This window comes from Felis catus, chromosome E3 (genome assembly GCF_018350175.1).
Source record: "Felis catus isolate Fca126 chromosome E3, F.catus_Fca126_mat1.0, whole genome shotgun sequence".
Taxonomy (NCBI): domain Eukaryota; kingdom Metazoa; phylum Chordata; class Mammalia; order Carnivora; family Felidae; genus Felis; species Felis catus.
In genome coordinates, this window is record NC_058383.1 from 7,525,083 (window position 1) to 7,550,625 (window position 25,543).

General features: G+C 44.7%; 2 protein-coding genes across 3 annotated transcripts in view; one reads left to right on the forward strand and one right to left on the reverse strand.

Annotated features, from left to right (window-relative positions):
* The window catches only part of ZCWPW1 (zinc finger CW-type and PWWP domain containing 1), a 32,259-nt gene extending 12,984 nt beyond the window's left edge, over positions 1 to 19,275 (reverse strand). Inside the window, 12 exon segments of the mRNA XM_045047984.1 lie at positions 69 to 144; positions 905 to 1,025; positions 1,768 to 1,884; positions 9,038 to 9,101; positions 9,103 to 9,161; positions 9,343 to 9,500; positions 10,009 to 10,096; positions 10,947 to 11,025; positions 11,445 to 11,668; positions 12,408 to 12,466; positions 16,096 to 16,143; positions 18,732 to 19,275. Coding sequence (XP_044903919.1) covers positions 69 to 144; positions 905 to 1,025; positions 1,768 to 1,884; positions 9,038 to 9,101; positions 9,103 to 9,161; positions 9,343 to 9,500; positions 10,009 to 10,096; positions 10,947 to 11,025; positions 11,445 to 11,668; positions 12,408 to 12,435 — 1,014 coding nt within the window. The 5' untranslated portion in view covers positions 12,436 to 12,466; positions 16,096 to 16,143; positions 18,732 to 19,275.
* A 145-nt stretch (positions 19,276 to 19,420) lies between these two features.
* On the forward strand, positions 19,421 to 25,167 carry MEPCE (methylphosphate capping enzyme). Of its 2 annotated transcripts, XM_003998479.6 has the most exons (4): positions 19,421 to 22,357; positions 23,918 to 24,136; positions 24,315 to 24,441; positions 24,565 to 25,167. In XM_003998479.6, exons 1-4 carry the CDS (start codon positions 20,687 to 20,689, stop codon positions 24,615 to 24,617), a joined length of 2,070 nt encoding a protein of 689 aa, XP_003998528.1. In that variant the 5' UTR covers positions 19,421 to 20,686; the 3' UTR covers positions 24,618 to 25,167. The 2 variants fall into 2 exon arrangements, 1 of the variants encoding a protein (XP_003998528.1); XR_006591212.1 differs by lacking the exons at positions 24,315 to 24,441; positions 24,565 to 25,167 and adding an exon at positions 23,729 to 23,812 and having other exon boundaries at positions 23,918 to 24,137.
* Positions 25,168 to 25,543: the final 376 nt, after the last annotated feature.

Genomic DNA, 25,543 nt, shown 5'->3' on the forward strand with positions numbered 1-25,543 from the left:
TCTATTAGGATGGATTTGTTCATTATTTTGGCCCGAGCACCTATATACCCTAAGCCAGGAAAACTCACCGGCAGGGAATCAAGATGAGAAGCAAAAAGAAAATATTCCCCCAGGTCAGGATCAGATTCTACCATGCCTGGCCACCTGGAGAAGACAGATGGGTATAGGGAACAGAAGAGGAAGGGTTTACCTGGTTTAGAGGAACAGAACACAAATTCACCAATACACATGTACATAAAAGAGCAACATGTTTTGCAAACACAGGATCTTAAAAATAGACCTCCACCCTTGGTGATCTCCCCCAGTAGTCACTACCAAATGACTAAAGTGACTTCTATCAGTATACAAAGAAGCTCAGAATCTTCCAAGTAAGAGTATATATATATTTTTTCCAGTAGGCTCCATGCTTAGCATGGACCCCAATGTGGGGTATGAACTCAAGACCCTGAGATCAAGAGTCAAATGCTTGACCAACTGAGCCACCCAGGCGGCCTCTAGTAAGAGTACCTTAACCTAGGCTTTCCATCAACCCTGAGAAAAACATCTTCTGACTAGGACATCTCCAAAGAAGAAACTATCCCACCCTTCTTTGTCCTCTCTACTTTATATATCTCTCATATCTCAATGTTTTAAAAATGCCATAAAGCCACCTTCCTTTTTCTTGCCCACCCAGAGTAGAATTGTCAGATGCTTTTTTCCAGGGAGATACCACCTCCACTGTGAAACCTTTAGAAAACACGTTCTTTCAAAGCCTCCCAGCTTGGTACTTTATCTTTTCCCTCATCCCATGTTCTTTCTAAGGCAGGTACCATGTCCATTATAAATGCTTTCTATTTCTTTCCCTCTTTGCTTGAATCTACCACTCCCAAGTTCATGAAGGATGTTCTATGCCATGGTGCCCTACCAAGGATAACCATATTGCTTGGCCCAGATGATAGATCCTGGAATGTAGGAGGCATAGGCCACATCACTCTCATGCCCTATCCAGGACTCCTCAGGGATGTCACAGCGATTATACTTCAAGTCTGCCAAAAAAGAGAAGGAATGAAGGGAAGGAAAGAACCTCATCAGGTAAAAATCTAGACAAGGGCAGGAGAGAGGACAAGAGTATGCACCAGGTGGGACCAAAAGGGCACTGGGAGACAGGTATGGACAAAGAACAAAGACCCATGGAGGAAATGCAGCTACAGCTAGAATAAGAGTGCTGCCTCTATGTACGTTACAGAAAGAGATTCCAAACTTCTGCCTGACCCACATTATTTGACCCTGCTTCCATCTACATAACATCATGACAGCAATTTCTCTGAGACTCTGTTACCTCATCCTTAAAATAACTGGGCTGGGTTAGATCATCATACTCTTCCAAGTGGTTTCAAACATTTTAGAATTCTAAACCACTGGCTGTCTCTCTCACCCACTTTTCCCCATGGATCCCATATCCCTTCTTATCCACCAACCCAACACCAATAACCTAATCAGGACCAGCAGGGTCAGACTAATGCTGAAGAAGATGGAATCCACTTAGAATGTACGTTTAGATTCCAGGCCCTTCCCACAATATAACTCTTCAGGGTGTCTTCTTCTAGCCCATTATGTCAGATTCATCTTGATATGACAAGGAAGATCCCTTCCTCTCTCCCAAACACTACAAGGACCCCTGGGATTATAACTACATCTATGACATATTTAATCTAAGGGATACATACAGAGAAAGAAAGGAAAGAACAATAAAAACAAACAAACAAAAAACTCTCCAGTCCATTCTACCTGTATTCTGATCACAGGACCAATTATCTGGAAGCACTGAGGGGTCAATGTTCCCACAAAGCCGCCTCCACTTCTCACAGTTTGGGGAGGAACACTGGACCCAGACGAGACACTGACCTGCAACAGAAAAAAAAAAAAGTGAGACAAAAATATGCTCTTCCTTCTTCAGTCCAACTAAAATCAATATACCTTCACTAAAATCATAGAGCCTTAGGGGTCAAATAGTCTAATCCTAGATTTATAAGTGGGAAAACTAAGCTCAGAGAAGATAATTGACTTGCTGAAGGTCAATCTAACTCAGTGGCAGAGCTGAACTTGGATCCCAGGTCTCACATCTCAATCTTTCTCCTATACCATACTATCATCTCTCCTTCCCCCCAGGAGAAAAAGCAAGTGTTTCCCATATTGACAGTTCTTTTTTTTAATGTTTGTTTGTTTGCTTGCTTGTTTGTTTTTTTATTGAGAGAGAGTGAGCAGGGGAGGGGCAGAGAGAGAGGGAGACAGAGAATTCTAAGCAGACTTTGTGCTGCCAGCATAGAGTCCGATGCAAGGCTCAAACCCACAAACCATGAGATCATGACCTGAGCCGAAACCAAGAATTGGATACTTAACTGTGCCACCCTGGCACCCCAATGTATTAACAGTTCTTGAAAAGGTTGGCTGGCATCTTTCTGGCTCGTGCCTCGTTCTCCACTGGCCTGTCACTACTGGAAAGTTCTTTTGAAGGGCTAACCAGCATCTTTCGTGTACAACATCCAGAGTTACTATCTGAATCTCAACTGATTTACCTGTCACCAAATCACTGCAGTGAATGGTAGCAGTCTTTGGAACCAACAGTCCTGAGATTACCCTCCTCCAAAAGACAGAGATAAGTCTATCAACTCAATCAACTATTTACTTCAGGCCTTGATCAAAGGCCTAGCATTCCTTTTATCTATTACCTTCCAAACCATTATCCCCACCAACATCTTCTAAGTTGACCCAATTTTCCTCACAGCCTCTCCTCTCTCCATCCCAAACCTTTCCACTATGTTCTTTGGAATTCTATACAAGAGCAACAAAAAGTCCACATATCTTCAACTTTTCTGAACATCCACCTCCTTTTTGAAACCTGGTGATGCACCGATGACACTGCCCCTGCCCAACTCCACCCCACCCACAGCTCTCTAAGTGGAGTCTGTTCCCTCTCACACACCCCAGGCCAGAGAGTGGGGTCAACATCATCCTTACTCCTCATCACCACTTCCAGACCTTTACTATCCTTCCCATAAAAACCCTCCCTCCCTTGAGATCTATGCCATGGGACTATGCCACCCTCTCATCTCCCTTGGAAAGATGCTGGCATCTGGTTCAGCCTTCTCCTCCTCCTTCCACCTCCTGCCCTCATTCCAGACAGCCACTGTTTTCATAGGAGTAACTCAAAAAGCACCCCATTCTCTGAGTTCCTTGACCTTTTCCTCTATGCCACCTCAGTAACGCACTCCACTTCAGTGGTGCACTCCCCCTCCTGCATGCCCCATCCACTCATCCTTAGGAACCATACACTCCCCTGAAGCACTGATCCAAACATTCCTCTCTGATGAAAATGCATGGTCTCCCATCTCACTTGCTCAAAGACCCTTATAGCAACTTTCACTTTACCCAGGTCACCAATCTACTGGCCTCTAACTTCCTGCCAATCTAGTGGCAACCTCCTTTCTTCACTCTGTTCTTACTCAGGTTTGACTCCTTAGATTCTAGAGCAGACATCTTCAACTCTCTTGCCCTCCACTTTTCCTCCCACTCAGCTGGGCAAACACAACCCAGAATGAACACATGCTACCTTTTCTGTGCCTACATTCATAGAAACTGAGCATTGCTAAAGAAGCAGAGCATAACCATGCACATAGGTATACACCCTAGGATCATAATTAACAACACCAACCAACATGTTTCTCCACGTAAGTTCACTCTCCCGCTGTCAAGTTTTACCTTAAATGCCTGAACATAAGGGATGCCCTCCATTCCACTGAAATCATCCTTCAGAGAAACAGCTGACTTACATTTGGGTCCTTTCAAAGTATCTCATATTTAAGGTTTTGAATTACTTTATTTTGAAAAAAAAAGTACCGGTTGAGAGTGATACATTAGTCTGAAAAGACAGCTGCCCAGCCCGGGATGCATACATGCGTGCAGCACCACAGCTGCCACTGGGGGCCACGGAGACCCGCACCTCCCAGGCTGCTCATAGGCGAGGCCTGCAGCAACCGGCAGCCAACTGTGTCACTCCAGGCCTGCCTTCTTCCACGCTGCTGCCCCAACCCGAGATGGCAAGAACATCCAGCCCAAACAAATCTGTACCTTCTGCCTCAGCAACCAGAGAAAGTTGATCAAGGACCAAGACAGAAATACTATGATTCAGAGTTGGAAGCTAATGCGCTGGGCTACCCAAGAGAGCCCCCACGGACCTGACTCATGCACAGGCCTCCTGTGAGGGCGGCCACCAAGCCACCCACCAGCCCTGCCTCTGGACCAATGGACAGACAAGTGGCAGCAGGACTCTCACTGGCCAAACTGGCCCAGGTCCACTGGAAGCTTCTGTACTGGCTTCCTACCTGGTTTTCTTCTGGTCACTACATGCTGGCATCTTGTATCTTTGATATGATAAATATAAGTCTGGAAACTTTGTATACTAAAAGCAAAACAACACTGTCCAAAACAAAACAAAACAAAAAACAGCTCCCAGTAACTGTTTTTGATGTTTATAGAGGTGATCTACCAAGACTAGAAAAAAAGAGTGGGAAAAGGGGCCAGAGACCATAAAAGTAAACACAGATCAATAAAATAAATGGTTGGTTGTGAAAAGAATGAATATTCCTGAGAAAATGAATAGGAAAAATGAATCCTAATGATGTAGAACTAAGGATTTGTGGCTTGAGATAAAATTTCCAATAAAAGAACACACAATTCTTTAAAGTTTCCTTTCATGGGCTCCTGGGTGGCTCAGTCGGTTAAGCGTCAGACTCTTGATTTCTGCTCAGGTCATGATCTCATGGTTCATGACATTGAGCCCCACCTCCTGCTCTGCACTAATCGGAGTCTGCTTGGGATTCTCTCTCTCCCTCTCTCTCTGCCTCTCCTCTGCACTCCTGCACGTACACACACTCTCTCTCTCCCAAAATAAATAAAGAAATAAACATAAATTATAAAGTTTCCCCTCAAACAACTTAGAAGAGAGGATGATGTGCTCCAGAAAACTGCTTGAGGCTCATGACGCAGTTCTATGATAATGAAAACTGATGTCACAGACAAACTACGAGTATTTCAGTTGACACCAGTTTCCTTGGGTTCTATGATCTCCCCCTTCTTCATTTCCCCGCTCCCCGCATCTTTCTGGCAGCTCCCTCCTCATTCTCCATTCCATCTCTAAACCCTGGGGTTCCAAAGCCCAGTCACGGCCTTAGTTCCCCATGCTACACTTTTCCTGAAGCAAACTCACCCACTCCTATAGGTTTGAAACCCATCTTCATGTCTGACCACATACAGATGAATGATGCATCTAGCTTTTGTTCTGAGTTCCAGATTCCTACAGCCACTTTACTCTTTGAAATCACCATTTGGATGTGTCACAAAGAGCTCAAACCTAATGGGCCCAAACCCAAGTGCTTGATCTTATCTCACAAATTTGTTCTTTCTCTACTTTTCCTCACTCCTCTCAAGTAACTGCTCAAGCCAGAAACTGATCATCTTAACATATTCTTGCCTCTCTCTCACCTCCTCCCATATCCAATTCATTACCAAGTTCTGACAAGTTTACATACAAAACATATCTTAAAACCATCCACTTCTGTTTCCACTTTCAACATCCTCATCTAAGCCACCAAAGTATCTAATCCTAGGACTCACTTGTCTACTCTTGTCACTACATACTTCATTTTTCAATTAATCACAAAGGGAGTCTTTTAGAACATTAATTTGATGATGTCAGCCCCACTCGGAGCACCTGGGTGGTTTAGTTGGTTAAGTGTCCAGCTTCAGCTCAGGTCATGGTCTGTTGAGTTTGACCCCCGCACCAGGCTTGCCGCTGTCAGCACAGTGCCTGCTTTGTATCCTCTGTCCCCTCTCTCCCTGCCCCTCCCCTACTCACTCTCTCTCTCTAAAAAATGAATAAACATTAAAAAAAAAAAACCTCATCAGTGGCTCCCAATGCACTTAAAATTCTTACTTTGTACATTAATCCGGAGCCACTTTCTTGCCTTACTTCCCCTTGGTCTCTGAACTCCAATCATACTGGCTTCCTTTCAAAACCTGGAATATGCCAAACTGCACCTTCTCTAAATTCTTTCTCTGCATCCTACTCCTCCTTCAGATTTCAGCTTAAATGTCATTTCCTTACAAGTGTGTTCCCTGACTGGCCCAATCTTGATTAGGTCTCTGTTATTTCCTGCCATGACATTCCATTCTTTTCCTTCACTTCACCCAAACTGATTGTATTTATCAGATACCGCCCCTTCTATTTCCTACTGTGGGAGGACTCATCTCTCCCTGACAACTGTAAGAAACAGGAAGAGTGGTTCATTTATAGCAAGAGGCTTACACATTCACGACAATCACAATTCGACTCAACAAGCACTGCCAAAGGAGTGGACTTTCCATCTCCCAGTGAAAAATCCAATCCTTGCCCTCATACCAAGAGGTGCAAGAGATGGAATGGCATCACCGAGGCCGCCCAACTTCCCAAATTAGACGTACATCTCTGGCTCCTTATGTTACCATGTTATCATAACACACAAAGTAGTTTATTGCCTTGGACTATCTTGTGTGATGTCTACATAGTCTTCCTAGAGTTTTCTTTCAAGTATGTACAAGCCTGTTTTTGGTGCAAGCCTGTTTCCCCCCAGATTGTTAAGTGTATTTATTTTCAAAATTTTAAACTTACTAACATATTGTCTAATATATTTTATTTCTCATTTTAAAATTTCCCAATACTGGGGCAGCTGGGTGACTCAGTCAATTAAGCATCCAATTCTTGGTTTTGGCTCAGGTCATGATCTCACTGTGAGTTCGAGCTCTGTGCTGGTAGTACAGAGATTCTCTGCTTAGGATTCTCTCTCCCCCTCTCTCTCTCTCAAAATAAATAAAATTTAAAAGAAAAACACTTTAAAATTTCCCCATATTACCATGGTTATTTTCTACATTTGTTTATTACCTGAAACACTAAAATGGTAAATTCTATGAAAGAAAGGATTATCTATTTTTTTCACCACTATATTTCCAGTACCTAGCACAATGCCTGGAATAGAACATAAGGCATTAATAACTATTGTTAAAAGAATAAATAAATCTATATCCATGTTTATCTGCCCTCCATCCAATATCAAAGGCTAAGTGTCCTTTCTGAGTAAGAATAAACCCTCTGGCTCTCTTCTCATTCCCTTCACTCTCTCCTCCTTTATAAATAATTTTTCCTCAACTTATTCATATGCTCATGACACACAGGCCAAGTCTCTTTTTTTTTTTTTTTTAAAGAAAGCTTAAAGGGGTACCTGGGTAGCTCAGTCGGTTAAGTGGTTAAGCATCTGACTTTGGCTCAGGCCATGATCTCACGGTTCGTGACTTTGAGCCCCGCATCAGATTCTCGGCTGTCAGCGCAGAGCCCGCTTCGGATCCTCTGTCCCCCTTTCTCTCTGCCCCTCCCTCACTCAATCTCTCTCAAAAATAAATAAACATTAAAATATAAAATAAATTAGGGGCGCCTGGGTGGCTCAGTTGGTTAAGCATCTGACTTCAGCTCAGGTCACGATCTTGCCGTTTGTGAGTTCAAGCCCTGCATCAGGCTCTGTGCTGACACTTCAGAGATTGGAGCCTGCTTCAAATTCTGTGTCCCATCTTTCTGACTTTTCATGACTTCCTACCTGTAATATCGTTGAGCATTTTCAAATTTTTATCCTCTTTGATGTCTCTGTAGCAGCACAAGGCTAAACACTCCCTCTTTCTTGACATTCTCTCCTCCCCTGGCATCTGTGATGCCATACTCTCCTAGATTCTACCTTTCTGAGTTTTCTCTTAGTTCTTAGTTTTCTTCCTGTGCAGCTCTTCCTCTGCTTAACCCTAAACATTATGTTCCCCCTAAACATTATGGGTTTTCTATTCATTGCTCTTCTCTTTGCACTCTACACCCTCCTCTTAGAAAATTTCATCCATTCTTACTGATGCAGATGATTCCCAAACCTGTATTTCCAGCCCAGACCTCTTTCTTAGATGCAAAAGCTCATCACAGACCCTCTAACTTGTCCAAAGCTAATTCACTGTCTGAAAATGTGCCCTTTCTTCTATATTCTCCATTTCAAATAATGGTTCTTTCAAGCACTTAGGTCAGAAAACAGGATCATCCTCAGATCCCACTGGTAACCATATCATACTGATCTTTCCTCCTAAAGATCTCAAATGTGTCTCTTCCTCTTCACTGCTACTGCCTATCTTCCTTGTTTAGATCACTATTTCTGTGGGTCTAGTCATGCTCCCACTAATCCATCTCCCATGCCAGTGGCACAGTGAGCTTTCTAAAATACAAATCTTACCAACTTTCCCCTAAAGAGGTCAATGGTTCCTCTTTACCTTTAAAATAAAATTCAAATTCCTTAGCCTGGCATGTAAGGCCTTTTATGATCTGGCCCTTGCATGCCTATAACCTTATCTCCCCCTACAACATTCTATCCCCCGCAAGGTACCTAAAAGCTACAATCATTAGCTCTCCTCCATAACTTTGCCAATAAATATCACTCTGACCTTCATCCCCACCTCAGTTCACCCTACTAAATGATACTTCCAACACATGGCTCAAGTACTATCTTTTCTTGTTGCTTCACTATATACTAACTAATTTGGATGTAAATTTTAAAAAATAAAAAATAAAGTTAAATCAAAAAAGAAAAAAGTAGTATCTTTTCTTGGAAACTTTTTCAAGTCTACTCCCACCTTGTAGCTTTCTTTTTTGCCTTCCTCACAAGCCTATTTCCCTTCCAACAGGCATTTATTAATTTATTCTACATTTACTCAGCACATCCTAAAATGCCTGGTACACAGTAGGCATCCAACAACTATGGATTATATGACTAAATAACTGAATAAATGAAAGCCTTCTCTTCCACAGCAGCGTATCTCTTACAAGTAGCTGTGAGAGATAAATTATTTTGTTTGCAGAATTTCCTCTAGCAACCTAACCCTTGCCTCTGTCCTCCATCTCCAATTTTCAAGCCCAGGTAGGTTTTCCAAATCATGCTGAACTCACCAAAACCACTGCCTTCTCCTTTTTGTTGGTTTCTGATCCGAGAATGATTTTGAACTGTTTTTTTTCAGTTGAGCTTTCTGTCTGGGCTCACGTCCACTTTGGGCTTTCTCCATTTTCTCATCTTCTGGGAAGATAAAACAAAACACTCTATAGATAGTGAGGGCCAGTGAAATAAGGAAGAAGGATCATAATCTAATAGTTTCAAGACCTGGGTTGAAAATTTTCAGCCTGCCCACTGTCCCATTCCCTAATTTTGTGGAATAAGTACTTGAGCCAGATGTCAAAGTATATCTGACTATACTTACGGGCTCCTTTCTTTCCTTTGCTTAAGGAAAATCTATTGAATTTCTTCTCAGAAGGTGGAGGATCTGGCTGCCCTGGCTTAGGTGTCTCTATCACAGAGGTCACTCCAGCTTCCTTAGTGGCTGAAATCTCTAGAGTATGAGGTACCATTACCTTCTCTCTGAAAATAAGATTTTCTTTTTAATGAAAAGGCAAAAAGGAGCCATTTGTCATACCTTTGTTTCAAAACACCCAAGGATAAAAGTCAGGAGTATAGAAAAATCTAGGCTCTCCACAGCCTCCTGAGGCCATCTTATCCATCTATTTGCCTACTCTTCCCAGTTCAAACAGGTATCTGTCCTGAGCTGAGAGAAATCCATAGAGATACAAAAATGACTAGATAGACTTGGATCACCTGGGTGGCTGTCAGTTAAGTGTCTTACTTCACCTCAGGTCATGATCTCATGGCTTGTGGGATTGGGCCCCGCATCCACCTCTGTGCTGACAGTTCAGAGCCTGGAGCCTGCTTCAGATTCTGTGTCTCCCTCTCCCTCTGCCCCTCCCCTGCTCACGCTCTCTCTTTCTCTCTCAAAAATAAAATAAAATATAAAGAAAATGACTAGATAGATAACCATTTACCAATGCTAAATCTACCCTGTGATCAACTTGCCTCACTGGGATAAACTTACCCATCAGCATTATCATTATCAGTAGAAGAAGCAATTCCTGGTTCCTTGTCTAATTGGGTACGTCTTATGGGCTGGGCACAGGAAGTCTCTGAAAAATCAAGGCTAGATCCCATCTCTCCCAAAACAAAATACTATAAGCAGAGAAACAATTAAAGAAAATAATGACTCCATTATTTCCAAACTGCAACCTTCCGTTAAAATGATGCCTAGAAGAGTCCATCTTTGGAGTTTTGTCCAATAATAGACCTTTAAGCCTTAAAATTCTCAGGAAAAACTACAAATCTGTATCTTTTGGCAAGTCTTTCCAGATTGATCCGCCTTGCTCCAGGATAGCCAAGTAATGTCAATTTTATTTTGTGTACATAAAATAAATCTTATGTAATGTATTTTAGACCATTTGTTCCTCAAACTTTCTCTTGGAATAGAAGTACACCTAAGAATAGCTGAAAACATCAGACTAGTCTCCTTAGCCTCAGGACATATGGCAAAATCCTCAGGGTGTACACTGTAGAGTTCTTTATTCCAAAAATCAAATCCCTGAGCATATGTTAAAACAGTATTGGAAACAAATACACAAGGGTAGATGGAAACTAAGTTCTTCAAATCTAGTAAATACAATTTATCTTTTCTAAGTAGATTGTAAACATGTGAAAGTGAATTTAAGTTACGCTTAAAAAAACTATCTGAGACTGTATTTATATTCTGAAGTCAACGTAATCTATTTCAACTTAATCTATTTTTCTAGAAGTCTGTACCCCGTAAGGTAGTTTAGCTATAGTCCTGTTGATAGATGAAATATTTAAAAATATTTCAAAGCCATCTAATATTTCCTTACTTATAGGAAACTGGAGGGAAGGAAAAAAGCTGTCAATTTACTCTACCCCTTCAGATAACAGTTTGTCTAACTGAAACTCTTTTTCTCTCACTATAAGCCATACCCAAACACTCCTGGAGGGACTTCCGTAGCACAATCTGGACAATCTCCTCAAATTCTGCATTGGTGAGACTTAATTTTTCCTGCAGAGATAAGGGCAGAGAAGGAAAACCATTCATCTTTTCCCAGGTCTCCTCTCTGACCAGCCCTTAGATCAGCCAGTAAGTTCACAAGGCTGAGAGCATGAAGGTATTGTCCCTAAGGATTCTATAAACTCTGTCTCAGATTTCCTGGGAATAAAGGAGTCAAAGAAAAGGAAAATTTTATAAAGCCTCTGACCACATTTACTTTCACCTCCATTCCACCTCAATCCCTACCCACCTATTATTTCCAGCTAAAAGCTTTCTTCAAAACATTTTTCACCTCTTTAAGAAAATAGAACCCCCAAGAAAGGAATAAAAAAACTTAAAGTACAGGGTAAAGTTCCCCTACATGAAAAGACTGTCTAGACTGGATGTCTAGAAGAAACTGTCCCACTAGAACCCATCAATGAGACTGATACCTTTGCTTTCTTCTCTGCTTGCTTGTCTTTAGCCTTTCCTTTTTTCTCCTGGCCACTGCTTGGACCATTTTCTGTGGTTGCTTTCTGCTCCTTCTTCTCTAACCTGTCCTTTGAAGAACTGATCCCCAGGGTCTCCTCCTTGGGTGAGTTAGGGCTATAGCACATCAGGCTATGCATTTTTTGTACAGGTGGGGCGAAGGTTTTCTTTGACCCCTTCCCATGTTCTGAAAGAAATTTGATCATCAAATGGATTTATGAAACATAGAGTCTAGCACAGAAAATGTCTGCACTGCCCATTGACTGGCCATATCAGAATTACCTGGAGAGAGCTTTTAACAAAATCAGATTACTAGGCCTCTCCTTTCCCACCCCACCCCACCCCTTAAATTCTAAATAAACAGTTGGGAGTGAGGCTGAGGAATCTGTCATTTTGCAAGGCCACCTAGATTATTCAGCCAAGTTTACAAACTACTGAGTAATTAAAAGGTGACAAATATAAACATACAGAAAGCTGAATTATTCAAATGTGAAATTTAAAAAATTTGTTCATTTAACTTTAAAGAAAATTTTACAGGAAATCAGGAAGTTGAAAGAAAAAAAAAACTAGTGCAATGAAAATTACACTGATCCTCCCAGGTATAAACAGTATCTCTTTCTTCTGAGCTTCCATAACATTTAATACTTCTCTGCTGGCATTTATCACATTCGAATTTGTATTATAGATATTTAATGTCTTTTGTCTCCCTATGAGTTCATATATTTCTTGAGCTAGACTGCTTCTAAGTTGTATATATTTCACTCAAAGTTTCTAGAAAAGTAGTAACTTCAACAAAGTGTATACCAAATATATATAGACTGAACTTCCCTTTGGTGGGAAGTGTATCTACATTACCAGGGACTGAGAAAGAAGGAAAAAATGAGGGAAATGTACAAAAAAATGAATCTCCCTCATCCTTGACTCACCTTCTTTACTCTGCAACGTTGCCATCATTTAGCTCAGAAGCTACACTTTCTTTGTGCCTCTGTTAGAAAAAAGAAATTAACTGCTGTGACTTTGATTGAACTTGATTTTAAACTTTCTTCTCTATCTTGTTGGGCTTAGGATCTTTACCTGGGACTGCTGTACTACATTTTCTGCCCTCTTGTACTTTTACCTCCTCAGCAGTGCCAATCACATGCCAGGGGATAATGAGAGTTACTGTTTTAAAGATTAGCAACATTCCTTCATGTTTTAAGTGCCTAGAGTCATGTCCAACGTAAGGTCGGCATTTGTCAGTAGTGGTAGTGATGTGTTAAAAAAAATTCACTGAGTAAATGTTGAAGATCTTATTGGCTTCATTCAGTGATTCATGAATTGGGAAGCATCTGACCTAACAGATAGAAAGAACTCTGAGGAGCTGTACAAAATGAAAGACTTTTAGGGGCACCTGGGTGGCTCAGTCGGTTAAGCATCTGACTTCGGCTCAGGTCATGATCTCATGATTTGTGGGTTAGAGCCCTATATTGGGCCCTGTGCTCACAGCTTAGAGCCTGGAGCCTGCTTCAGATTCTGTGTCTCCCTCTCTTTCTGCCCTTCCCCCGCTCATGCTCTGTCTCAAAAATAAACATTTAAAAACATTTTTTTTAAATGAAAGAGTTTTTACAGGCAGAAGGGAGCTGGAACAAGGAAGTTACACTAGGCAAACAAGCAAATTACCTATTGCAAGTCTACTTTCCTATAGGAGATGATAGGGGTCTATTAGGCAGATTACCTAAATAGTGCTGATCAAGTGATTCCTGATTGACTATAAACCAAAATTCTATTTCTGGGAGAGCCAAAACTGTTTAGTCTTGGTTTGGTGACATGGGCTTAACATAACCAACTGAGTTTTGGGGCTGTTTTTAATAGATGGAAGTATAAAAAGTAGTAGTAGTAGTAGTAGCAGCAGCAGCAGCAGCAGTATGAACAGTCCTGAGAGTTAAAAAGTGAGAGTGTTCTTCATCTCACAAGGTTTTCCTAAATACTTAAAACACAAATAATCTGGCAATTCTCTGACCTAATTCAGAGGTCCCTATGCATAAAGAATCCCCTTTTTAACCCCCTTTTTAACATCACTATAATCTTTACTTAGATCTTCTAGTCCAATAAATTTTCCAATGTGCTAGATTCTAGCAATCCCTATTCAAGGCTCAGAAATATTTGGTAACCAGCAGCCATCCCCAGAGAAGCTAGTCATAGGCATCTAATACTTTCCACTCTATATCCTGAAACTATCTACCTGCAGATGTTCTATGCTACATCAGTATGCTTCATTATCACCATCAAAATCGTGACTAATAATAATAGGTGACACTTACTGAGCATCAACCATATTCTTTATCCTTTACATATGTCATCTCACTTAATTCTCCCAGTAAATCTATGAGATAGGTACTTTTTTACACTTGGAGAAATTTAGGCTTAGAGGGACTTAGAGATAATAGGTAACTGATAAATAGTAATTCAGGATTTGAACCCTCCTGATTTTTTTTTTTTTTTTACATTTTTTTAACGTTTATTTATTTTTGAGACAGAGAGAGACAGAGCATGAAGGGGGAGGGTCAGAGAGGGAGACATAGAATCCGAAGTAGGCTCCAGGCTCTGAGCTGTCAGCACAGAGTCTGATGCGGGGCTTGAACCCACGAACCATAAGATCATGACCTGAGCCGAAGTCAGAAGCTTAACAGACTGAACCACCCAGGCGCCCCTGAACCCTCCTGATTTTAAAGTTTACGCTATTAACTATGGTGTGCTATATCCCAAGAGTCTAATTCAGTGCTTCACAACCATTTTGATATTATAGCACATGTGGAAAGCACACATTAAAAGTACACATTGAAATACACAGAAAATTCTGTTTCCAGATACTTTGGATTTAAGGACCAGGCCTTTCACAGTGATAGACAACTGAGGGTTGGGAATGGGGAGACATCTAGTCATACAAAAGGCTGAAGAGATTTGTCTCCACACAGTTATGAGCCATTCGTGGCCCAGCAGAGTGCCAAGATTCCTCTTGTGAAGTTGCAATAATTTATACATTTTTTTCCAGTTTACACTTCCACTATTGATACTATTTCTACTAATTAGAAGAAAAATATGTTTTTTTTATCAGCTTAAACTTCTTATAACTCTTCTACCCAGTTTTCTTTAGGCTTAAAGCATATAAGCCATTCTTATTTTTATAACAATTATAACAAGCATTGTACCTCTGGGAGGGTCCGCAGAGGTGATAAAATGCCAGCTCACCTTTTTACAGATCAAAAAAATAGGCAAAAAGCAGTTAAGTGATTTTCCCAAAGCCTCAGTGTTAATACATGGTAGAGACAGGATGAACCCAGACTTTTGCCTCTAAATTCTACTAATAACACATCTATTCTTCTCAATGATCTTATTTCTGGCTGTTGGTTTTGAGTAATTTGAAGGCCCTGGACCTGAAACTCAGTCTTCCAACTCTATCATCTCCCATTATAAACAGACACAAAAGTAGCATAAAATGGATCTTATATATGAGACATCTATCTATCTATCTATCTATCTATCTATCCATCTGTGTCCCTTTAAAGGTGAAAAATTTAAGACCTTCAAATGACCAAATTATAGTGAACATTTGGTTGCTCAGGGTATAGAGTTCCTCTCTCTAGATCCCAAGGTGAATTCAAAAAGTACTGGGGGCTTGACTTAGTGTGTCCACAGCATGGCTAAATGTATTTTCAAACTATCTTTTGATATTTTTTGTTCCTTGTCTTCTATAAATGTGAATAATTCAGATGTGCTGTTCTGCAGCAACTACCTTTCCTATATATTGAGGGCAACATATTTTTTTCACTGTTTCCATCTTAACTCATCACCACCAACCCCCTAAGTCTATTTATTCTAGGAAAAAAGGCAAGTGGGATATTGAGGGAGAAACACTGCAGCAAATTGGTCTTCTTTCTGATAATTCTAAATAGAAGCTAAAAACTGAATACAGTTAAGCTGAAAATGAATATTAATTTGATCAAAAATGACAAATACATTTTCTTCCAGACTCCAGAATTCTAAAAAAGATCATGAGAAGTCCCTATGAAGGTAATATAAATTACAAGATGAGCTATACTAAAAGGGGAAAAGCAAAATGAAAATTAGTGTATTTAAAATGACAAAATTTGATTTTTTTTAATGTATATCTACCTAATATGCTTAAACTTATCCACAAACTATCTATGGAAGAATACACAAGACACGAACCTCTAGGGAGTAGAACTGGGTGGCTGGGGGTGCTTTTTAACACACCCCCTTCTATATCTCTAGCATTTTGTAACATGCCTATATTACCACTTCAAAAGTGATTTTTTTTTTTTAAATTCCAAATTCCTTAGAGTGTTTTGATCCACCTAAAAATGCAAAAATTTTCCAGTATTTAGGTTCAAATCATTATCTAAACCTATACTGACCTCTCTAGGCCAAAGTGTGTTACTGGAGCTCCAACCAACTGGATAAAATCATGGATCCTTAACAAAATAAAGTAAATCTATAAGCAGTGATACATAATAGTTCCCCTTAATCTAGAGTGGAGGATGTGATGAAGAACATTACTTTTAAAGAAAATCTCTAACCTGGTTAATAGAGAAAGAAAAGCCAGGAGTCACTCACTTTATGACAACTCAAGTCTCTGGTCCTCTGTTCCAGATGAATTTTCTCCTTCCACATAAGGAATATTAAAACAAAGCACAAAGAGAGAGAGAGATTTTTAAAACCAGACAGTTAATAAGCACACAAAATACCACCAACTTTCATTCTGACTAGCTATTAAATAACTGGGGGCTCTAGAACATTTGAGGGGTTTTGTTTTTGTTTTTACTTCAAACGAAACAGAGAGGGAGAAAATTCAATAAAGTTTTAAGTATGAAAGTAAAAGAAAGTTCCATAAGTCAGATCCACCACTCAACATAAGAAAGGAGGATGAATAAGAACAGAAAAAGAACTTAGAAATAATGAATGAAGGGAACCAAGGTAAGGCGAATGAGGTGTTCCAAAAAAGAGTAAGTTTTCTTTCGCTTAGAACACTGAAAGCCATCAGTGATTTTAAGTTGAAATCATCTCCTTCAGCAGTTTTCAAAGTGTGATCCAAAGACCCCTGGGGGCCCCCTCCCTGTTCCAACTGCTTATCTGTATTAGGCTGGATTTTCTCATACATTTCAACCAAAACAAGATATCATAACAGACTGAAATCAGAAACAGATGAAAATCCAGCTGTCTTCTATTAGCCAGACATGAAAGAGACTTGCAAAACTGTAAAACACCACCATTCTTTGCACTAAATTTTCTTTCATTTAGGAAAAATATGTTTTCCATAAAGTTATTTAGGTCAACATATCATTATCATTTACTATTAATTATAACTTATGATTTTAAAATTAATAATTTAATATTTTCCCCATTTATTCTAATATGTTAATATCAACATAAATAAAAGATACATAGCTATTAACCAATCTTTGGAGTCCTTTGTAACTTTTAAGAACACAAGAGGGTTCTGAGACCAATAAGCTTGAGAACTGATCTAGCTAAACAACAATTCAGTCTTGTCAATATTTTTCCAAAACCATTAATCCCCCTCCCCCCCACTTAGAATGTGTTCACAAATTTCTCTCTCTTAACTACCCAGTTATTCCCTCTTTATATTGTTCCTGGACTCCTTGGTTGAAGAGAATAAAAGCAAACCTGTTAGAATTGTCCTCAGACACACAGTCCACACAGACTCCATGAACCTAGAAAAGTATATTTAAAATCTCCTTTATGTTTGGGTGCCTGGGTGGCTTAGTCAGTCAGGCTTCCAACTCTAGTTCATGATCTTGAAGTTCATGGGTTTTGAGCCCTGCCTCAGGCTTGTTGCTGACAGCTTGGAACCTGGAGCCTGCTTCAGATTCTGTGTCTCTGTCTCTCTCTGCCCTTCCCTCACTCATGCTCTGTCTCTCTCAAAAATAAACATAAAAAAAATTTTTTTTAATCTCCTTTATGCTGAGTCTGATTTCCTTTTGGCATTAATGTCTAATGGCACGTGGACTCCTGCTTACTTTCATGCCACCATTAAGGGTCTCATACTCTTCTTATCAACTGAGCTAGTCAGGCAACTCATGCCACCATTAAGAACCATAGAGTTTATTTCCTTCCCCCCGCCTTTCCTTTTTTTTCTTCCTCAGCAAGCATGATTTCACAAGAGTGTAAAAACAGGATTCCAGCTACTTTCACTACCCATACCTAACATAACAAGATATTTACTGTGGTAACTACCTGAACTAAACCTTGTACAGAATCCTATCAATAAATTAATGGGGGAGAGGGGGGGGGGTGTGCCTGGGTCGCTCAGTTAAGCCCCCCTCTCTAGATTTCGGCTTAGGTCATGACCTCACAGCTCATGAGATTCAAACACCCTCCACCCCACCTCCCGACCCTCACCTCAAGCCTGCTTGGGATTCTCTCTCCCTCTCTGCCCCTCCCCCACACGTGCGCCCACGCATGCCCTCTCTCAAAATAAATAAGCTCTTTAAAAAATAAATTCATGGTGAATTTAAAAAATAAATTCATGGTGATTCAAAGGGCAAGGAAGCACAAAGATATGGCCACTAAGCACCAAAACACAGGCTTTCTTTCCGGAGTGCTGATATTCTAAACCTTGCTGTCTGCCGACGGCAACACTTCCACAGGTGCCGCTTACCCACCTCACATCCGCCTTTGTGTGTTGTTTTCACATTCCCAGGAACCCCTAAATCCCCGCTCCATCTCCCCTCACATGGGTGCCAAGGTCTGAAACTCTAACTCCGCCTTTCAAACCTGCGGTTAGAACTCTTGGTGATCCCCATTTTCCCTCTTTTCTCTCACCAATTCTCTCTTAAGGGCAGCAATTAATACCGGAGTTACCAGAGTCAAAAGTCCTTGATTCCCCTCAATGGGTAAGACAGTACCTTTCTAGCTTCTCTTCCACCTCAAGAACACCCCGCCCCAGGAGATTATTTCCCTCAGCTTCCCGCCTGAGCCCGCACCCCCACCCCTGAAGGAAGCACCAGAATCCTCATTCCCGCTCACTCCGTCCTTGCCCTCCAGGATATTGGATTACTTTTGTTTGTTGAGGGTAGGTTTGCGGGCGGGGGGGGGGGGGGGCGGAGGGGGTGGAAATTCTAAGGAGGGGTAAAAGTTCGTTGTCGCCCTCAAGAGAAAACTTCTCCTCAGGAGACAGAGGACTAGCAGAGCCCAGCCCTTTCATCTACAACCAGAGAAGAGCCAGCTACCTTCTGGAGCAAGGAGGGCCTAAAGACGAGGAGCAGAGTGAGCCACTGCAGCAGTTCTGCAAGCCCCCCAACCTCGGCTCAGTTTTCCCGCCAACAAGGAAAGGCGCGAGGCCACGCACAAGCACCGTTCCCACCCCAGGGGAGTGGTCCGGGGACTGAAGCGCAAGCGCAGCTGAAGCTGCTTCTGCGTTTGCGCAGCTGTCATTTCCGCCATCTTCCAACCAAATGACACGTAAAACTACAAATCCCATAATCCTCGATGGCCTCACTTTCTTAGGCGACAGGAGCAGCGCCTGATCGTTCGTGAAGCACATCTTCCGTTTACTAACTTTTCCGTCTGTCCCATACTGCCTTTTCCTTCCTCCTTTCGTTTCTTGATTCCTAATCTAACTTTTAGTTTCCTCCACGCCCTATATTGATATTTTAGTTGAGACTATCCGCAAGCCCACTCTCGCCTCTCCCGCCTTCTCTGCCACCAGGACCCGCTCCCTAAGCCCTGGCGGCAGGGAGAACGCGCAACCTGTGGAAAGGGCGCCGAATAGCTTCTTCCCCATTGGCCGAGGCAGGGGGCCCAAAGCAGACCAACCCTCTTCCCCGCCCACACTCGTTTTTATATAAGGCTGCACGAAGACACCGTGTGCTTGGGAAGGCCTGCGTGCGAGGTGGCGGTGGTAGTAGGGGGTGTACTGCTATTGGTGGCCGTGGTGGGCGTCGGGTCGCAGTCCGAGGGCTGGGGGGATCGCACACAGGCGTTGGGTGGTGGGAGGGGGTGTTGGTGCCAGGGCTGTAAGTGTGGAGGCGAAAAGGAGGGCGTGGTGTCCTCAGGTGATCGCGATTGGGGGAAGGCGGAGGAGCGAGAGAACGACTCGGCCGTTTCGGGGGAAGAGGAAGTTGGACAACATCGGCTGTTTTAGTGCCTTTTTTTTTTTTTTTTTTTTTTTCAGTTCAGCAGAGAATATTTCTCAGGGGGGTGAGTTACAATGACTTATTGTATTTCGCTGAGGACAGTTTGTAGGAAAGCCGTCTGTACGCTCCTCTCCTTCTCTTCCTCTACTTTTAGGTTTACCCCTCCGTTCCCTCGGAAGCCTTTCTAAGTAGGTAGGCGGGGGGGGGGGGGGGGACCAAATATGAATAATTCATGAGGTCCGCCCCGCTCTTTTGGCCACGCCCCTTCGGATCGTGCTGACGCGCTTGCGTGAACCAAATCTGAGGAAGCGACGTAACAGTTCCCGCCTCTAGGGTGGAGGGCGGGGTGTCATCTCCAGCACGTGCTGTTTCTACCCGCGCAAGCCCAAAGGGTGTGCGCAGGCGCTGCCCGCCAGGGGGAGGAAGGAGGCGGGGTAGGGAGGTTGCTGGGTTTAGAGCCGGGCGGAGACCGCTGAGACTCATTCCTCAGGAACAAGGGTCGGGTGTCAAGGAGACCTTTTCACACCAGCTCCCCGTCCCCCGCCTACGGTGGGTGGGATCGCGCGGCAGAGACAAAGGATATCAGTAGGGACGGACATAGCTGCGAAGGGAAGTAGGGTGTCAATTTGGGGTGGTGGGCTTTGGGGAGGGCTGAGGTGGGCTATATTTAAACTCCCAGAGCCGTTAAGTTGGTTCGTACTCTGATGCGCGCGCAACCAGGGTGGTGGCGGAGTGCGCATGCGTGGTTCAGGGGCAAGAGGAACGCGCTCTAGCAGTGCGCGCTCGCGGCGAAGCGGTAGTGGTAGAGGAGAAAGAGCTCGGCGCACGCGCGGTTGACTCCTCGAGTTGTTCGGTTCTCGCGGGCATCTTGTTTTGGTCTCGCGGGCGAGTGGGGCGCGCTTCGGGGGAGGCGCGAGACCAGGCGAGAAGAGCAGAGCTGCGCGCGCACTCGGGGAAGGGGGGGGGGAAGAGAGCGGGCTTTAGGGAGGGGGTTAAGCCCCCTAGTCCCCTCTTCGTTGCCCTCGCCTGGGACGGAATAAGGGGAGGAAATGATCGAGATGGCGGCGGAGAAGGAGCCGTTTCTGGTGCCGGCCCCGCCGCCGCCGCCGCTCAAAGAGGAGTCGGGCGGAGGGGGCGGCCCCACGGTGCAACCGCACCGAGAGGCCGCCTCCGGGGAGCTCTGCGGCGGGACGCAGCGTGGGCCGGGCCCGCGCGCTCATTCGGCGGGGACCCCGGCTTCTGGGGCTGGCAAGGAGAGTCCTGGGGCTACATCCACTCGGGGAGGCCAGTCGCAGCAGCATCGAGGGGACAGCCCCCAGGCGCAGTCGCACGGGGAGGCCCGCTTGTCCGATCCCCACGGGCGAGCCGCTCCCCCTGACGTTGGGGAGGAGCGACGGGGAGGGGGCGGAACAGAACTGGGTCCCCCTGCCCCTCCTCGGCCCCGTAATGGCTATCAGCCCCACCGGCCCCCTGGGGGAGGTGGGGGCAAAAGGAGAAATAGTTGTAATGTAGGAGGGGGTGGTGGAGGCTTCAAACATCCAGCCTTCAAGAGGCGCAGGCGGGTTAATTCGGACTGTGATTCTGTGTTACCCTCCAACTTTCTCCTGGGAGGCAATATCTTTGATCCACTGAACCTGAATAGTCTCCTGGATGAGGAAGTGAGCCGCGCACTCAATGCAGAGACCCCTAAGTCATCTCCACTTCCGGCCAAGGGGCGAGATCCAGTGGAGATCCTCATCCCCAAAGATATTACTGACCCGCTCAGTCTCAATACTTGCACTGATGAGGCCCAGGTAGTACTTGCATCGCCACTCAAGACTGGTCGGAAGCGGCATAGACACCGGGGACAGCACCACCAGCAGCAGCAGGCATCTGGAGGGAATGATAGCCACTCTGTACTTCCCACAGCCCCCCTCACTCCCTCACTCCATGGGGAGGGCACCACACAGCAGCAGCGGCATAGGGGCCAGAACCGGGATGCCCCCCAGCCCTATGAACTCAACACAGCCATCAACTGCAGGGATGAGGTCGTGTCTCCCCTTCCATCTGCCCTACAGGGTCCCTCAGGCTCCCTTTCAGCCCCTCCAGCTGCCTCAGTTACCTCTGCACCCCCGTCTTCCTCCTCACGACATCGCAAACGTCGCAGGACTTCCAGCAAGTCAGAGGCAGGGGCCAGGGGTGGAGGCCAGGTTCCCAAGGAAAAGGGCCGGGGGAGTGGGGGAGGCCGCCACCACCACCACCTCTACCCACTACCTGCAGCAATCTTCAAAAAGCAACAGTGCAAGTTCCAGTATGGGAATTATTGCAAGTACTATGGTTACCGCAATCCTTCCTGTGAGGATGGGCGCCTGCGAGTGTTGAAGCCTGAGTGGTTTCGGGGTCGGGACGTCCTAGATCTGGGCTGCAATGTGGGCCACCTCACCCTGAGCATTGCCTGTAAGTGGGGCCCATCCCTCATGGTGGGCCTGGATATCGATTCCCGGCTCATCCACTCTGCCCGCCAAAACATCCGACACTACCTGTCAGAGGAGCTGCGTCTGCCACCCCAGACTTCTGAGGGGGACCCAGGGGCAGAGAGTGAGGAAGGGACCACAACCGTCCGAAAGAGAAGCTGCTTCCCAGCCTCACTGACAGCTAGCCGGGGTCCCATTGCTGCACCCCAAGTGCCCTTGGATGGAGCAGACACATCAGTCTTCCCCAACAATGTTGTCTTCGTCACGGTAAGGGGGTCTGAAGGCTCTTGGGATAGGGGCCAGGTGTGAAGATGAGATTAAATAGGAACAAAACAGAGGAAAGTTATGACCCAGAGGGATTTCTGCATGCACTCCTTGCTGGGAGAACCAGATCAAGAGAGGGGTCTGAATCTGTGACTGCCTCTGCTGAGTGGCACTTTCCAATCATCTGGAAAGCTGGGGGCTCTACCTGGGCTCCTTTGTCATGACTGCTGGCCCCAAGATGGGGTCTGACTCCTTTTGCCCTGCTCCTGGCCTGGCCTGTAATCCAGACTGAAAGTTTGCTCTCCAACCCACTGAATAAAGGTGCATTAAGGGATAGGTGTCAGACATGGAATGTCTCGGGGTGGGAGGAGGAGGAGGGTAGTGGCTGACTAATATTTTGAGAGGGACTTAGATCCAGATTTGGTTGAAGAGTGTTGGTGATCAGGACCCGAAGTGTCTTGGCCTTAGATCATCTCATGTTGACCCTAGATGGTGGAATGGGGAAGAGTCAAAGTCCTCTGCAGGAGGAGGGGGGTATTGTGTCTTCAGTGTCTGTCTCCTGACTGCACATAGCTCTCCATAAAACATTCCAGTTAGGCCGTCTGCAGGAACAGTTGGCAATGTGTTGGGTTAAGCCTGCAAGAATGGACTTTGCAGAGGGTGTTGATGAGCTTATCATCTAGAAAAGGTTTCCTAAGGGATGGGGCTCTTCACTTCTCTCAGAGAAAGGAAACAGGCCTGGAACTCTGCCAGCTTCAACTACAGGGAAGGAACTACAGGTTCCCTTTCAAACCTGAGTTAGGTCCTTTTGCAACGTTGAGTCACTCAGCTGACTTGAGTGGTCTCCCAGGTCAATGTTTGTGGGGTGGAAATAAGTACTGGATGGAGTCTCCCGAGAATCTGTGTTTTTTCTGTGAAGTTTCACACCAGTTTTGGAGACCTTGTGGGTAATTTGCTCAGTTTAAAATTATTCAAGCTCCTTTTTTATGTTTGGCTTACCACCAACAGAAAAGGGCAGGAGGGTGGAAAGCAAGAAAATGAGACTTGGGGCCCCCACGCTGGCTCAGTCGATACCATGGGACTCTTGGTCTCCAGGTTGTGAGTTCAAGCCCCATGTTGGATGTGAAGCCTACTTAAAGTTAAAGAAAAAAAAAAAAAACAAAACAAAACTTGGGGAGGGGGCGGTGCCTGGGTGGCTCAGTCAGTTAAAGTCTGACTCTGGAATTTGGCTCAGGTCATGATCTCACAGTTTGTGAGTTCAAGCCCCGTGTTGGGCTCTGTGCTGGCAGTGCAGAACCTGCTTGTGATTCTCTCTCTCCCTCGCTCTCTCTCTCCCTCCCTTTCTCTCTCAAAATAAATAAACTTTACAAAAAGAAAAAAAGAAAATGAGACTCAAAGAGGGCACCATTTGGGAGTTAGTCTCACAAGTGTCAGAGAAGATTGTGGCCAAGGGCTAAGGTGAGGCTGTAGGACTTTCTGTCTTAGAGGCTACAGGGTGGGTTGTGTGGGGGCAGTGGTTCTTTTATTGCCTCTGTTGACCTTGCTCCCAATTCTTGCCCTCAGGGTAACTATGTCCTGGATCGAGATGAGCTGGTGGAGGCCCAAACACCAGAGTATGACGTCGTGCTCTGCCTCAGCCTCACCAAGTGGGTGCACCTGAATTGGGGAGATGAGGGGCTAAAGCGCATGTTTCGCAGGATCTACCGGCATCTACGTCCTGGGGGCATCCTGGTCTTAGAACCCCAACCTTGGTCATCTTATGGCAAGAGAAAGACTCTCTCGGTGAGTTGGGATTTTGGTGGAAATTGGGATATCCTTCCTTTAGTTGAGACAAGAAAGGCCTCAAGGAAGCAGAAAGAGAAGTACTTTCTGAACAAGGTGAATAGGCCCCCTGGGTGGGCATCATTCCACGCCAGGGAAAAGCCAGCAAACTGAAGTGGTCCCCTGCCCTTCTCCCTAGGAAACAATCTATAAGAACTACTTTCGAATCCAGCTGAGGCCAGAGCAGTTCACTTCCTACCTGACCTCCCCAGAGGTGGGCTTCTCCAGCTATGAGCTTGTGGCTACACCCCACAACACCTCCAGAGGTAAGGTTGGCTGATTTGGTGAGAATGGGGAGGGATGTCGAGGCTGACCCTGAAAGAAAACTACAGACCCTGTGGAGTCTTGAAGTCCTGCCAACCCCTACTAATTGCATACTCTCTCCTCAGGCTTCCAACGTTCTGTGTACCTGTTCCACAAGGCCCGTTCCCCCAGCCACTAAGTGGCCCCCTGAACAGAAAGTGTGAAGAAGCTACCCACTGCTCTTAAGGACCTGGGGGAAAAGGAAAGTACCCCAAGGTCTTTCCTTTTTGGCTCCAAAAATCGTTTCCTTTCTCGGATCTACAAAGAAAGCTTCTCCTATGTTGCTGCCCCAGCCTCCTCCCTCCACCTCTGCAGCAAGCCCATCCGTGCTGGAGTTACTGACATCTTCCTCTCCACCCTTCCCCACCACCCCCCAGCTTACTGGGCTGGATGGCATGGACTGTTTGCTGACCTGTTCTCCTCGGGTATGGGAGGTGGGGGGTATCAAGTTCTCTAGCCTCTTCCTTCTGTTCTCCAAAGGAGATTCCCATTTCTCCTCAGCCCTTGTCCCTAGCTGCGTTTCAGTGGACCACAGATAGATGGACTGAGGGTTAAGAGGGGGAAGTTTGGCAGGGAAGCATGCAGGTACTGTGAAAATCGTTCCCTCTGCTGACCCCCATTGGGAGAGGGGGTTGGGTCTGGAATGTAAGAACAGCACAATAAATTGATGTTCAGGGCAGTGGCCCCCACGCTGGTTTCTGGCACTTTCTAGTTGGTGGGGAAGGGATGGTGCTTCCCAGTAGAACCTGTGCTTCCTCTGCCCAAACAGAGTCTCAAGGAAGAGGACAGAGTTTTCAGTGAGTGTTGAATGCTAGTGACATCCACACACAGAACTCTAGTCTGGAAGAAGGGGTATAATGTGAATTCTTAAGTGGAAATTGAGAAAAGAGGCCATCTCCCCTCCCCAAAAAATCTCATTGACAAAAATTATTTTGTGGGAGCTTTGGACAAAGGCAAATTTACAACTTAGGAAAAATGAACAGTGGAGTTGAAGTAGAACTAGAAAAAAGGCAGTATGGACCAGACTGCCCACCTGCTCCAGGATTACCCACCCACCTGTTTTGT

Excerpts from the sequence above, each read along its gene's own strand:
- MEPCE (XM_003998479.6), top strand. The coding sequence starts at position 20,687 with ATGATCGAGATGGCGGCGGAGAAGGAGCCGTTTCTGGTGCCGGCCCCG. Across the intron at positions 22,358-23,917 it reads ACAATGTTGTCTTCGTCACG|GGTAACTATGTCCTGGATCG; the intron begins GTAAGGGGGTCT and ends TCTTGCCCTCAG. Across the intron at positions 24,442-24,564 it reads ACCCCACAACACCTCCAGAG|GCTTCCAACGTTCTGTGTAC; the intron begins GTAAGGTTGGCT and ends CTCTCTCCTCAG.